The following is a 14,460-nucleotide window of genomic DNA, read 5'->3' on the forward strand; positions in this document are numbered from 1 at the left end:
ATTACCCTTTTCCCTTTCGTTGGCACAAAGAAAGCAAACACTACCACATTGTTACATTTACATATTTACATTGTTATATGTTCACTGACATCCGCACTTGGATCTGGTGAAAATAAATTACTCAGATCATAGACATCTGAATGACACATTAGATCTGGTACTTCTTTCACTGTTTCTACATTGCTTATATTTAAGTTTTGTTCCCCGTAAGGGGAAGTCCTAGCAGATAATATAGATAGATTGGGCCTCCCTCCTGTATTTTCTGTTTGAATGGAATAGACGGTTTTCTGTGGGGTCTTAACAATTTGATCAAAAGATTGTTTTATTTCTTTTAGTTCTTTATTACACTGTACCACATCTGCATGGCATGCTTCATATTTTTCCTTAAGAACATGTTGTGATGTTTCCATTATTTTATTGGTATTTTCCCAATTATGAATATGTGCCTTCAGTAGCTTAATCTCATTTTCAAGAGACGTAATTGTGGTTATTAACGTAAGTTCTTTCAGAACTGATCTCCTGTGCTGTAATCTGAGATCGCTTTCCATGGTATTTACATTCAAAGGGGAGCATGAGGCTATTTGCCTTTGACTAGTAACTGTGGAGCCATGCCTATAGATCTTATCTTTGGAGGCATTGTAATTGTAATGATGTCTCTTTCTGTTTGAAAAGGTGGCCAATTCTCCTGTAGTGTGACTTGCTAAATAGGTATTTTTGTTTGTACGCTGGTGATAAATCTTTGATTTCACAGAATTAGACCTTCTGGCTACATGAAAATAATTGTGCATACAATCCATGATACTTTGATATGAATCTTTAAGAGGATTTATAAAAAATCCACATTGAATTTTAAATTTTGGATGGGCATTAGATATTAGGAGGGTTTTGTACTCTGGGTCCTCTCTGTTTACATTTCTCCCTTTGCCTACATAGTAAGCTGACCATAGCCTGTTTGCATAAAGAAGTGGATTCTCATTATTTTCCTGTTTTGTTCTAAACGCTGCTATTAAGCCTAGGTCAAAGGGATATAATATTTTTAGCAGTTCATCTACAGTTTCATTGTAATCTGCTCTTCCTTCTTTAACATGGTCTGGTAAGGAAGACCATGTGTCTAAGTTAACTGTTAATAGTAAAACTTTAACCTGATCTCTGGAGTTGGCAACTCCCAGTAATTTACATCGTTGCAAGACATTATCTGCATGAAATGTTATGTGCACTCCTGGCAATAGTTTGCCAATATTGTTAGCTACAAGTAGCACATTTTCTAAAGACTGTCTGTCCTCCCTATCCATCTTTTGTGCTGTACTCTCAATTCCTGTTACATGCACTTCATCAACTGCAGGAATCATCTTTCAAACCTTTTTTTTTTTTTTAAATAGACTGAATCTTCATGCATAGAAACATTGGGCAACAGCTCTTTTCATCTCTTTCTAATGTATCTGGACTCTTCATGTACAAATTCTATAATATATTTAGCTTTTAGCATAAATGATGTGTTCCTTAGTATACTAACAGTAGGCTTCCTAATAATTACACACTGTACAACACAGCTATTTTTTATAGCCCATTTCTATATTGAGCACATAGAGGACCCAATGTTACTTTTTAGCCTTCAGATGAAAAACCCTTTCATAGTGTGCCTTTTGTAGATATTGCAACCCCTTGAGATACTGCTGAAAGAGACCACCAATTTTTCCTGTCCCTTCGTCGGTCGCCATTTGTTGACTAGTATTTATGATTATGTGCATACACCTCAATCATTGTGGTAGTATGGACATATACATATCTAGATCTGAGAGATCTTGTACAAAAGAGGTAGTTCTATCAGCAATACACATTTATTTATAGGGTTACATAATATATACAAATTACACACCAGACAGTATTTACATCACAATATACAGTGTAGGTCCCCTGGCTTACATGATATTTACAAATTACTCACAGAACCATATTTACAATACAATATAAGGTGCAAGTTCAGAGTTAGATTACCTGTTAACTTCAGGTCAGCCCATGGTGACTGCCGTGTGCTCCCACACCAGAGTGACTTGGCTTGCTCACAAAGCATTATATCCCCCCCCCCCTACTTTCTGTAGTTGGCTAATATAATTCTCCCTAATTGGTCACTGTACCTAGTCAATGTATATTGGGAACAGCCTGATTGGATGAGTCAACGAAAGCTGTTGTTTACTTCCCAGGTGAGATGTTATCAGGGAAAACAAAAGGCCAAGCTTTGAAGTTGAACCAATTACAGTAACACCAACACAACACTCAATACTTTACATATATATTTAAATCTAATGGAAATATATTTCCAAAATACAATATTGTACAGGTATTAATGGAGATTTCACATAAACTCATAAGGCTACACTGCGCAGTGCCCATGGACACCCTGACGGCGGTCCTCAATTTGTTCATTGCCAAGATGGAGGCGATGCGTGGGAAGAAAGGTGCACTAAAGCGGCCCCTGCCCCCCCCTCTATCCTCTGGGGATAGCTCTGACGCAGACTCGGGTCCTGCTAAGGCTGGTGACTCCTGCTCTATCTTGTCAGACGACGCTAACCAGGACCGTTCGGACAGTGAGAATAAGTCCGTGCGCGACAAAGCGCTTGTTGGAGCACTTATCACAGCTGTGCGTGATACCCTGAAGATTCAGGAGCCAGTAGATCCCTCTGCTGATGTACGGGTCCCTTTTGGGTCCCGCAAGCCAGCACGTTCACCTAAGGTGTTCCCGTCTTATTTTGACAAGTTAATTTACAAGGAATGGGGTACCCCCCAACTGACCTTTTCAGTCTCCAAATACATGGTGGTGCGTTACCCTTTTAAGGAGAGCTTTCTCAAAAAATGGACAGGTCCTCCGGTCGTGGACCCCCCAGTATCCAGGTTAAATAAAGTAACCACGATCCCGACCCCCGAACTCCTGCATTCAAGGATCCCACGGACAGGAAGGCAGAGGCAGTGGTTTGTTCGTTGTTTACAGTTGTGGGGTCAGCGGTGCTACCAGTACTGGCATCCGCACTTGTGTCGCAGACAGTGACTGATTGGGCAAAACTTTTGCACCGCGAATTGGGAGAGCAACAGGCTTCTCCTGTCTGCGTGGAACTAGCAGATCAACTAGTGCAAGGCCTTGAGTACATCTGTGACGCGGCCCTGGATACTCTCCCTCTGCTATCCAGGGCTTCAGTGTCAGCTGTGGTGCTGAGGCGCCTGATTTGGCTAAAATACTGGTCTGCTGACCAGGCATCCAAAAAAGCCCTGACGGATCTTCCCTTCCTTGGCGACCGGCTCTTTGGAGCCTCCTTGGATGACATTATTAAAAATGCCACCGGTGGGAAGCGTACCCTACTCTCACAGGCCGGGAAGGCTAAAGAGCCACGCCGTAGGCAAGGGCCCTCTTTTTCCGCTCACTAACGGCTCTTTCGTCCTCCCGGGGGTTCGACAAATGTCCCCAGCCCGACAGGACGATCACGGATGGAACCGCAAGCCTACCAAGCCTGCGAATAAAAGTGCTACCACATGAAGGTTTGCCCCCACCCATGTCTCGGGTGAGGGGTCGCCTTCGGGAGTTTGCAGCCCGGTGGTCCTCTCGGTTATCCGACCAATGGGTCTGCGATCTGATTTCCACAGGCTACAAGATAGAGTTTCTCTCTTGGCCGCCAAACAGATTCTTCCCCTCCAGCATACCCGTATCCCACGGGAGGCCCTCTTGGGGGCATTAAGGGACCTGCTGAATCGCAGGGTGGTTGTACCGGTTCCGGAATTGGAACGTTTCCAGGGATTATACTCAAATCTGTTTGTAGTTCCCAAGAAGGAAGGGGTACGTCTAATCTTGAACCTGAAAGCCCTCAATCACTTTGTAAAAGTGCAGAGGTTCAGAATGGAATCGGTTTGCTCAGTAGTCGCTGCACTCCATCAAGGGAACTCCCTGGCGTCCTTAGACATCCAGGATGCGTAACTGCACATACCCATATGCCTTCGGCATCAAAAATTTCTGCGGTTTGCAGTCGGGGAAGCCCACTATCAGTTTGCGGCTCTTCCTTTTGGTCTGGCATCAGCCACCCGAGTCTTTACCAAGGTATTGGCTCCAGTTTTGGCGTTGCTGTGGCAACGTGGGATCGCGATAGTGGGATACCTAGACGATCTCCTCCTGAGGGCAACTTCCGCCTCAGATTTAGAGGAGGATGTGGCGATTACCATGCAGACCCTGCAAGAATTTGGGTGGCTGTTGAACCTAAAGAAGTTGGTGATTGTACCGACCCAGCATCTGGAGTACCTAGGCTTGCTGCTGGACTCCATGGAAGCGAGAGCTTTTCTCCCTTCAGACAAACTGCAGACTCTCAGATCCACGGTAAAACTGCTTATGAGCCGCAAGTGGTCGTCGCTCCGATTTTGCATGCGTGTCCTGGGTCTCATGGTAGCCTCCTTTTGAGGCAGTACCTTATGCCCAGTTCCACACCAGAGTCCTGCAGAAGGAGATTTTGACAAAATGGGACAAATCTCAGTTGTCCCTGGATCGTCCGATCCAGGTGAGTCAGTCAGTCAGAGACTCACTGATCTGGTGGCTGAGGTCCCCGGTGATTCAGTCCGGGAAATCGTTCCTGCCTCTGAAGTGGACAGTGATCACAATGGACGCCAGCCTATCTGGCTGCGGTGGAGTGATGGGGGGTTCAGTCAGCTCCTCTGGTCGACGGAAGAATTGTTGTCGAGTTGCAAGTTGCCGATCAGTCTGCGCGAGTTGAGAGGGATCAGGCTATGCCTCTCCACTTGGTTGATGAGAATTCAGGGGTGCCCGATCAGGATTCAGTCAGACAACGCCACGGCTGTGGTATACGTCAATCACCAAGGGGGAACAAAAAGCTCAGCCGCTGCACGGGAGGTCGCTCACATACTTCGGTGGGCAGAGCGACACGTACTGGCCCTGATGGCCATTTACATCCCGGGAGTGAAGAACTGGCAGGCGGACTATCTGAGTCGCCAGATGCTGGACCCAGGAGAATGGGCATTGCATCCGGAGATATTCAGGTTACTGTGCCTGAAGTGGGGCACACGAGACGTGAATCTTCTGGCCTTCCCGTCTCAATCGGAAGTTGCCAAGATTCGTGTCCAGGACAAGAGATCTGTGGACAGACGCGTTCGGACACACTGGTGGCTCTGTGGGATCAGTACCAGCTGAACTACGCCTTTCCTCCACTGGGACTGTTACCACGCCTGCTTCACAGAGTGGAAGCCGAGGGGATCCCAGCAATACTGGTTGCCCCAGATTGGCCTCAGTGTCCTTGGTACGCAGACCTGGGGCGTCAGGTGGCAGACGCTCCCTGGCGACTGTCGTTGCGAGAGGACCTTCTGTCTCAAGGTCCGATTCTCCATCCTGCTTTACCGTCGCTGGCTTTAACTGCATGGCTATTGAGAGCCAGGTGTTGAGACTCTGTGATTCCAACTATGTTAAGGGCATGAAAATCTTCTTCCCAGAAGATATACCATCGTACCTGAAGGCCTACATCTCCATGTGTGAAGAGAAAGGATGGCATCCACTCTCCTTTTCTATATCCAGGATCCTACTGTTTCTTCAGCAAGGAGTAGACCAGAAATTGGCGTGAAGCACCATTTTAAGGGGCAAATTTCAGCCTTGGCTGTCTTTTTTTTTTTTTTTTTTTTTTTTTTTTTGCAACCTCAGGCGTCTCACTCATTAGTGAGTACCTTCGTTCAGGAGGTACGACATGTAGTCCCTCTGGTATGTCCACCGTCACACCCATGGGATTTGAACCTGGTGTTATCGGCGCTTCAAAAACTGCCATTTGAAAATATCAGGGAGATTCCCCTGTTGACTTTCCCAGAATGTGGTGTTTCTAGTGGCCATCACATCAGCCAGGAGGGTTTCGGAAATGGCGGCCTTGTCTTGCAAGTCGCCGCCCTATCTGGTTATCCACAAGGATAAGGTGGTGTTGCGTCTTTTCTACCGAAGGTGGTCTCTGCTTTTCATATCAATGATGACATTGTATTACCATCTCTGTGTCCTAAGCCGAAACACCCTAAGGAGGTGGCCCTTCACACTCTGGACGTGGTTCGGGCTCTAAAGGTGTATTTGTCTTCCACTGCTCCCTTTTGGAAGTCAGCCTCACTGTTTTGTTTCGGTGGCTGGTCCCAAGAAAGGCATGGCGGTCTTGTCGGCCACCATTTCCAGGTGGATCAGACCTGATTGTAGTACAAGCCTATGCCTTGAAGGGGCAGGTGCCCCCCTTTCCGGTCACGGCCCACTCCACAAGGGCAATCGGAACATCTTGGGCCTTCCGACACCAAGCGTCTGTCGCTCAGGTGTGTAAGGCGGCGTCTTGGTCGTCTGTCCATGCGTTTACTAAGTCCTACAAGGTAGATGTCAGTGCATCGGCTGAGGCCTGTTTTGACCGCAAAGTTTTGCAGGCGGCCGTATAGTTGCAATTGAATATGCAATATATATTTCCTTTTTTCCTGGTTTTTCGATAAAAACCCAGTACCGTTAAGTTAATGCACTGTTGCATTACATTCCACCGTTTTTGGTGCGGTTATGGGTAGTCACTCCTATTGAGAGTACCCTGGTTTTTGTGGTGGTTTTTCCACGCACTGTTTTTTGTGGGTAAAGTTTCACTAGTTCCCACTTGCCATGGTGAATGAAGTTTCTGTGCTGTTTGGCACTGCTTGGGGACTTCCCAATGGCTAAGAGAGGAGCTGGGTCGGTCAGTGAATATAAGAGAAAATAGGATTTTTTTGTACTCACCGTAAAATCCTTTTCTCTGTGATTCACCAACCGTCACAGTACCTGCCCCTCCTTTTTATCTTTACGATATACTGCTTGTTGATGTACTGAGGTCTGCCTGGCAGGCTGGAGGGTTGTTGCCCAAGGGTCCGCCCCTTGGGCGGAACTAAGAGTTCTGAGTGTTGTGTTACAACTAATGCCTAGTATCTCCTAGTAATAGGGCAAACAATCCAATGGCTAAGAGAGGAGCTGTGTCAGTCGGTGAATCACAGAGAAAAGGATTTTACAGTGAGTACAAAAAATCCTATTTTTATAGCTGTAGAAAAAATACAGCATAACAGAAGGGAGGGGGGCAGGGTACGTTTCTTTTTTGTCAATGGAATATATAACTACTGTAATACTGGTAAGGCAGGCCATAGATAAGCCAATTTTTCTGTGGTTGCAGGAAAGAAAATCACTTAATTTCCCCCAAGAACAGAGTCCTCCTGACGTTCTCCTGCCAGGAGAACACAATTATTTATGCTAACAGCTAAACGCACTGTCAGTAATTCACATGTAAAAATCAGACATGCTGGTTGTACCCAAGTCGATCGATGGATCAAATTGGGTACAAGCAATCTGTTCATAGATGGTTCGAATCTCGGCCAGTCCATGCTGAATCGTCCAAGATTCGAACCGTCTATGGCTGGCTTAAGTTTTTGTGCCTGGAGTTGGCCACTCTAAAGCTGAAATAAAGTTTTTTTGATTTTTGGACTTTACTTTGAACATTTAATATGTTTTTGGGTTGCAGAATTTGTGTATGTGCAAGTAATTCCACTCAATCTCTTAACTAATAGTCTTTTTATGCTTATATCTATTAGTAGTTGGCCACATCTAATTAGACTTGCATGTAATGTTAGAGACATCTTGGTGCTTATACAAGTAGTTTTTGCAATTCTAATGATTTACAAGGACATACCACAGCATTTATAGCCACATGGGTAACACAATTAATCCAGTCACCATTGTATCATGTAATATGTCAAGATAAATATGTCAAACTGGAACAATCATCCCTCAACAGGGGTTGGGGGCCCCAAAACACATAGCCATAGTAATGCCACCACTACTCTGTAAAATTTGAAGCTTGCACTAAGCAACAAGAACAGTGCTGTTTTCCAGAATCTGATGGTCCAGTTGGCCTGATTTTGTACCATCCAGCAAGGAACCAGGACAGACTTTGGATTTTCAGATCATCTCCATACTCACAATAAGCTGTTTTACTCTCTCCTGTTTTGTGAGTGGCTTTATCCACAGCTTTGGGCGACACATTACAAATGGCTGCAGGACCAAGCTGCATGCATAGTAGGGAGCTGGCTTTAAAGAACCACTTTAATATTATTTTAATATAAAATGTATAAAAGTTTTTATTTGTGTTTTACTGCACCCTGATCATTTGTGCTCTGCCTTCTGTTCAGTCCACAGATATCCCTGTTATGTTAGGTGTACCATGACCAGCACATTTGATAACATATGATAATTTTAGTTTTTTTAGATTTAAGCTTCCATCAAAAGGAAACTTTGAAGCGCAAGTTGAAATTTTGTTCTTTTTATTGATTTGGGCCTTTAATACCATTTGTCACCTACCCACAGTGCTTTTTTTATGTTTTGCCTTGGCAATTAGACTTCAGATCACACCTTCAGTAATGTAACTCAAACTGGGGTTCTTCGATTATGTAATTTAAAATGGGGCGGCTACACAGACTCTTGTCATTTTCATCAGCATTTATCTTAACAGATTTAATAACACCATGGTGATTGGTTAAGGTGGATTACCCATGTGGATATAAATGCTGGGGTATGTTCCTGACATGCATTTGATCTAATACTAAAGCTGCATAGAAAAGTGATCAATATCTTAAGTAGTATTTTTAAAAAGCACAAAAAAACCTTTTCCCTATCAGAAAACTTTCAGAAAGCATTAGAAAGTCCTGTTTGGAGCGCTCATTAATAGATACTTTTTTATTACAGTTTTTATATCTGATTAGGTATCAAATGTTCATAAGAGCTTTTACCCCTAAGAGGCAATTTATTAGGAAAGTAGCTCTCAAGCAATTTGCTGGGCCTGCTTGTTAGGCCGCGTACACACGCGCGGACTGTTGGCCCAACTTTGTCCGTCCAACAGTTTGAGCGAACAGTCCGCTCAAACTTAGCATGGACGGACATGGCCACACACGACGGACGAACAGTTTGCTGAAACCGTGCGCGATGACGGGACGAAAAATACGACGTCCTATACACTGCAATGCAACCTTCCGACGTGGAAATCCTTTCTGAGCATGCGCGAGACTTAGTTGGCCGAACAAGCCTACACACGAGCGAACAGTCCGCTGAAACCTTGTTTCAGCGGACAGTTTTTCGGAATTTCCGTAAGACCTTGTTCGGCCAACTGTCCGCTGAAACTGTCCGCTGAAGCCCCACACACGAGCGGACTGTCCGCCCAAACACTGTTCAGCGGACAAGGTTGGGCGAACAGTCCGCGCGTGTGTACGCGGCCTTAGTGTTACTAATTGTGCTTCAGATGATACATTATGTTTGTTTTTAATAGGAACTTGAAGACCTGTTCAAAAAGCTGGACAGAGATGGAGATGGCAGAGTAAGCTTTCAAGAGTTTCAAATGGGCTTGTTTAGCCACACGCCTATTGCTTCCACACCACTAAAGCATCATCGCCCATGTGCACTTTACCAGGTGTGTTCATAAATCTCTTAATTAGTTATTAACCACTTCACATTTGGGGCAATTTCTTTTATTTTTCACACACTGTAAAAGTAGCATTTTTTGCTATAAAATTAATTGGAACCTCCAAATGAGTATAAATTTTCTGAAAGTAAAGGACTTGTAAAATAAAATAGCGGCAATTGCAATTTTTTTTTCATTCAAACATTTTCTAAGACAATACAAAAGCCATCACAAGCTATTGAACTGGTAATGTAGATAATAAAGTTCTCCATGCAGGGTGAAAAAAAAGAACACTGATAGTATAGAACAGGACACTAGCTCCTCTTCAAGGGGTGAACATTGTTGTAACTGGGAGAATCCAGCAGTCGATGGCTAGTCACATCATTTTGATCGCTGTGTGTTGAGAAAGCAAAAAGAACCGACACTTGTATAGTCCAACTTGGCTATAGTCCAGGAGTAGCAAGGACCAGGCAATGTTAATGAGGCATACCAAAGACATAGAGTAATCAAAGAGAAAGGCAGAGAATGGAGAAAAGGTAAAGGAGGGGGGGGGAGTGGTTCCAGGGTCTGCGTTGGCAACGGTCCAAAAAGCTCAAACTGATAACCAATGAATGTATTTAGTTAAGGCTGTAAAAGGGTGACTGCAAAATCCTGGGGTAATATTTATTGACCCGGGATTGCCAAATGTTGATGTACCTTATCCTGATGTTTCACCTCAATCTTGGCATTTATCATCGCCTGAGTGATTCGGTTTTTCATTGCAGTCACACAGAGGACAGAGTGGGCAAGGATTAAATGCCTGTTTTTACTGCTATCAGGAGCTGTGTTATAGAGGTTTACCTTCACCTCCTGTCCTGCTGACAAGGTTTTAGTAAACATGAAATCAAGGGGAAATTTGAAACAGGGACACAGATAGTACTGCAGAGCTGATGGGATCTCTATCTTTTCCCTACTCTACTAAAGAAAATAATTTTATTTCAGTTTTTGTTGTTGCTGTTGGATATTTACCCCCTCTTCTATCTGATAAATTGTCAGCAGGACTGAAAGTGAGGGGAAAATTCTCTAATGGAGCTCCAGATAGCAGTAAAAACCTGACAGTGGTTCTGACCCTTTCCCATTCAGCCTCAAACTTAAAGGGGTTGTAAAGGTAAATGTTTTCACCTTTAATGCATTCTATGCATTAAGGTGAAAAAACATCTGACAGTCCCGGTGCCCCCAGCCCCCCCGTTTTACTTACCTCACCCCTCGAAAGTCCCGCGCTCGTCACCCGACGTCCTTTCCACCGTTCAGCCTGGCCGCTGATTGGCTGGAGTGGATGGATGGAAAGCAGTGCAGCCATTGGCTCGCGCTGCTGTCAATTACATCCACTGACGCGGAGCACCGGGGGACGGGGCCGTGTGATACAGCGAGCGGCTATAGCCGCCGGCTGTATCACGGGAGCGTGCCCGCAGATGCTTCTCACCATGCGAGGGAGGAAGCCGAGACAGCCGCCGAGGGACCCCAGAAGAGCAGGTTCGGGGCCACTCTGTGCAAAACGAGCTGCACAGTGGAGGTAAGTATAACATGTTTGTTATTTTAAAAAAATAAAATTTTTATCTTTACAATCCCTTTAAATAGAACTATAGGCAAAACCTTTTTTTTTTCATTTTGGATAGAGTATGGGATGGTTCTAATCCCTGCCAGATCTTTTTTTTTTCGATGTGTGTCCCATTGCGAAGATTTCCCTTCACTTCCTGTCCCATAGCCAAACAGGAAGTGGGAGGAAATCCCTGCAAATTTAAGGAATTCCTTGGGGACCTCCAGGTTACCAGAACTAGTGTCCCCATTGGAAAATTTTCCCTCTATTACTTTTCTAGGGACAACCCAAAATTTGGGATTTTCTTTTACTTTCACTTTTAATGATAATGGTAAACGAAAGAAATAGAGAGTGAATTTTCCTAACAGGGCACAGACAGCAATAAAAACCTAATAGGTGTTCTAATCCCTCTCCACTCTACCCAAAACTAAAGAAAACGTTTTGCCTTTTAGTTATACTTCACGAAAACAACTGTTTTTTTTCAGTTGGACATACACTTTAAAGAGGAGCTGCACAAAAAAAAAAAATATTAAAAGCCAGCAGCTACTAATATTGCAGCTGCTGACTTTTAATAATATCACACTTACCTGTCCCAGGTTCCAGCGATGTCGGCGGCAGATGACGAGCAAACGCTCGTCTCGCTGCAGCCACCGCCGCCATCCTCTGTCAGGGAATCGGGAAGTGAAGCAAGAGGGCTTCACTGCCCGGTTCCCTACTGCGCATGCGCGAGTCGCGCTGCGCTGGTTCCCCGCTGTGTCTCTGGGAACTGTGTGTTTCCCAGAACACAACGAGGGGGGGGGGGGCGGAGCCATGCGGCGGTGGGCGGAGCCATGCGGCGGTCTGGCCGGAAGTGGGTGCAGTTACCTGGATTATCCAGGTAACTGCACCCCCCTCCCCCCGAAAGGTGCCGATTGTGGCACCGGAGGGGGGGAGGGATAATACTAGCGGAACTTCCCCTTTAGGGTGAAGAACCGCTTTAAGTACGAATCTATTTATATTTGGGGGAATCTATTAAGTATAGAAACACACAATTATCATATAGTAGGATTATGTACTGTAAAGCCCTGAGGTCATACTTTTCATTATTATTCTCAGCAGGCCATAGATTCTCTTTATTGCCTGAGTTTGAAAGTATGCCCGTTCACAGAGAAGGAAAGTTTAGATTTCCTGAACATTCACATTCTAATAAAAACACTCTTTAAGAGATTTTATCTACTTTGGACATTTAGGTAATTGATTGTTTTGTTCATCTGCAGCTAGAAGACAGCAGCCATAAAACTCCATCCTTGTTGTCGGGATTTGGAGGCTTCCATGTTTTCTCAAGCATTGATGACGGGACTGGCTTTGGAAACCCAGAGCAGATCATGATCATTTGGGAAGAAGAGGGTATTGAGGATGGTAAAGAAATATTTTTGGTATGGAACTGTTTTTTGCTGGATTAAAACTGTCATACACTAAGGGGTGAATTTACTAATACCGAAGTGTGCAAAATCTGGTGCAACTCTACATAGAAACCAATCCACGTCCAGATTTTATTGCCAAAGCTTAAATGAACAAGCTGAAGTTAGACGCTGATTGGCTACCATGCATAGTTGCACCAGCTTTCCAGTGCTCAAGGTTTAATAAATCTTCTCCTATGTGTACTGTCAAACTTCATTGTATCCAAAGCACAGTCTTCAAATGCAGAACTTGTGATTTTACTATGCACTCAAGTAGGTGTTTTAAATCGAATACCATATGGCAGGCACTGGTGCCTTAGCTTGCTCTCTGTTGAGAATTTAATAAATACATTTAATATACAGGGTCTGCCATATCTGTGATACTTATGGTCTGTCCTGTGGGAGGTGAGGTCTCTGGGCTCTTTATCATCCCTCTTGCTAATCAACTCATGGACTTTCCTAGAAGATGATTTTGGAAAACCGGAATTAAACTTATCGGTGACATTTTCCAGGAGTCTTCCAGGACAGCCTGATTCCTGCTCTTGTGTTCTGCTCTTTGTCTGTTTTGTTCTTGTAAAACTGAGCAGTTCAGCAGAAGGACTTCTTTTTATAGTATTTCTTGGTGATTTGTTTCCCATTCCTGTTAAAGGAGGTGTCTATATCTCATTGGCTTTCCTGGAAAAAGAGTCACCAGCAAGTCTAACTCCGGTTTTCATTTATTCTAAGTCAGGTTCCAGTACCTGGACCCACAAGCCATCTTATACATTGAGAAACATGCCACCCAGGCTATACAAATACATCATGAGGGACAAGTCTCACAATATAAGCATATATACAAAAATAAACACAAAATAAAAATACAAAAATAGAACAGATGTATATTGATTTTATTCTGCTTAGTTTTGTACATTTTGATGATATTCATTTAAACTGGGACTTGAATTGCTTGAATTTCAGTAGAATTGAAAAAAAGCGAGGTGGGCCAAAACTTTTGACCAGAAGCGTTTATGGGACAGAGTCATTAACACACTTTATCTTCAGACAACATACTGTTTTTCATCACTCCCCCCCACACCACCCTACTGAATCTACCATCCCTCTTGGATCGTTTTGGGAAAATTTTGGGCTTAATAGTCAATCAGGACAAATTGGAAGCTCTGAATATCAACCTGTCAAATTTTGACTTTAGGGAGCCTTTAGTCCCAATATTCTTTTCTGTGGCAACCGATGTCTCTTCCCTATTTAGGAATTTATCTAACCCCCCACAACATTTCCTCACTTTATAAAGTGAACTATCCTCCTCTATTTGCTAAACTTCTGGAGGATGTGAAGACGTGGTCTGATGTAAACCTGTCTTGGATTGAGAGAATAGCTTTGATTAAGATGGCAGTCTTACCTAGGCTGTTATGTTATTTCAGAACTCTGTCTATCCAGGTCCCCATTAATGCAAAGCAGCAATTTCCATCAAAGATTTTCCAATTCATCAGGGGATCAGAGGGACACAGCCTAGCACGGGCTACAATGTATGCCCCCCAGAGAAGTGTGAGGTTTGGACAGTGGCGGCTGGTGAAATTTTAGGATGGGGGGGTACCAGACTCCGCCTGCTCTTTTTGACCCCACCCACTTCTCATAAGCCCCACCCCTTATAGAATCCACCCACTCAGCCCCCTATATTCCACTTGCTTCCACCCATAGTGTCATAAGTATACAGCATCACAGGACAGAGTAAATGGCTCAGCATCACAGATCACAGCCTCACAGATCGGCACAAACAAACTGAAAAATTACCCGACTAGTAATGAATGACTCTAAATGGCCATTTATCAGGTGATTATGTTACATTACTGCTAGCTACAATATAGAAAATGTTAACGTTTAAAGGGGTTGTAAAGGTAAATATTTTTTCTATGCATTAAGGTGAAAAAACATCTCACAGTGCCGGCGCCCCCAGTCCCCCCGTTTTACTTACCTGACCCCTCGAAAGTCCCGT

At 44.1% G+C, this 14,460-nt stretch overlaps 1 protein-coding gene across 7 annotated transcripts in view; it reads left to right on the forward strand.

Moving 5' to 3' along the window:
• The window catches only part of NINL (ninein like), a 248,261-nt gene that overhangs the window by 130,378 nt on the left and 103,423 nt on the right, over positions 1 to 14,460 (forward strand). For all 7 annotated transcript variants that reach the window (XM_077486175.1, XM_077486181.1, XM_077486177.1 and 4 more), the window contains 2 exons: positions 9,324 to 9,464; positions 12,288 to 12,446. In XM_077486175.1, coding sequence (XP_077342301.1) covers positions 9,324 to 9,464; positions 12,288 to 12,446 — 300 coding nt within the window. The remainder of the gene's footprint in view (positions 1 to 9,323; positions 9,465 to 12,287; positions 12,447 to 14,460) is intronic.

Source organism: Lithobates pipiens, unplaced genomic scaffold, assembly GCF_037356315.1.
Source record: "Lithobates pipiens isolate NorthernLeopardFrog02 unplaced genomic scaffold, aLitPip1_a1.2 Scaffold_18, whole genome shotgun sequence".
NCBI classification, from domain to species: domain Eukaryota; kingdom Metazoa; phylum Chordata; class Amphibia; order Anura; family Ranidae; genus Lithobates; species Lithobates pipiens.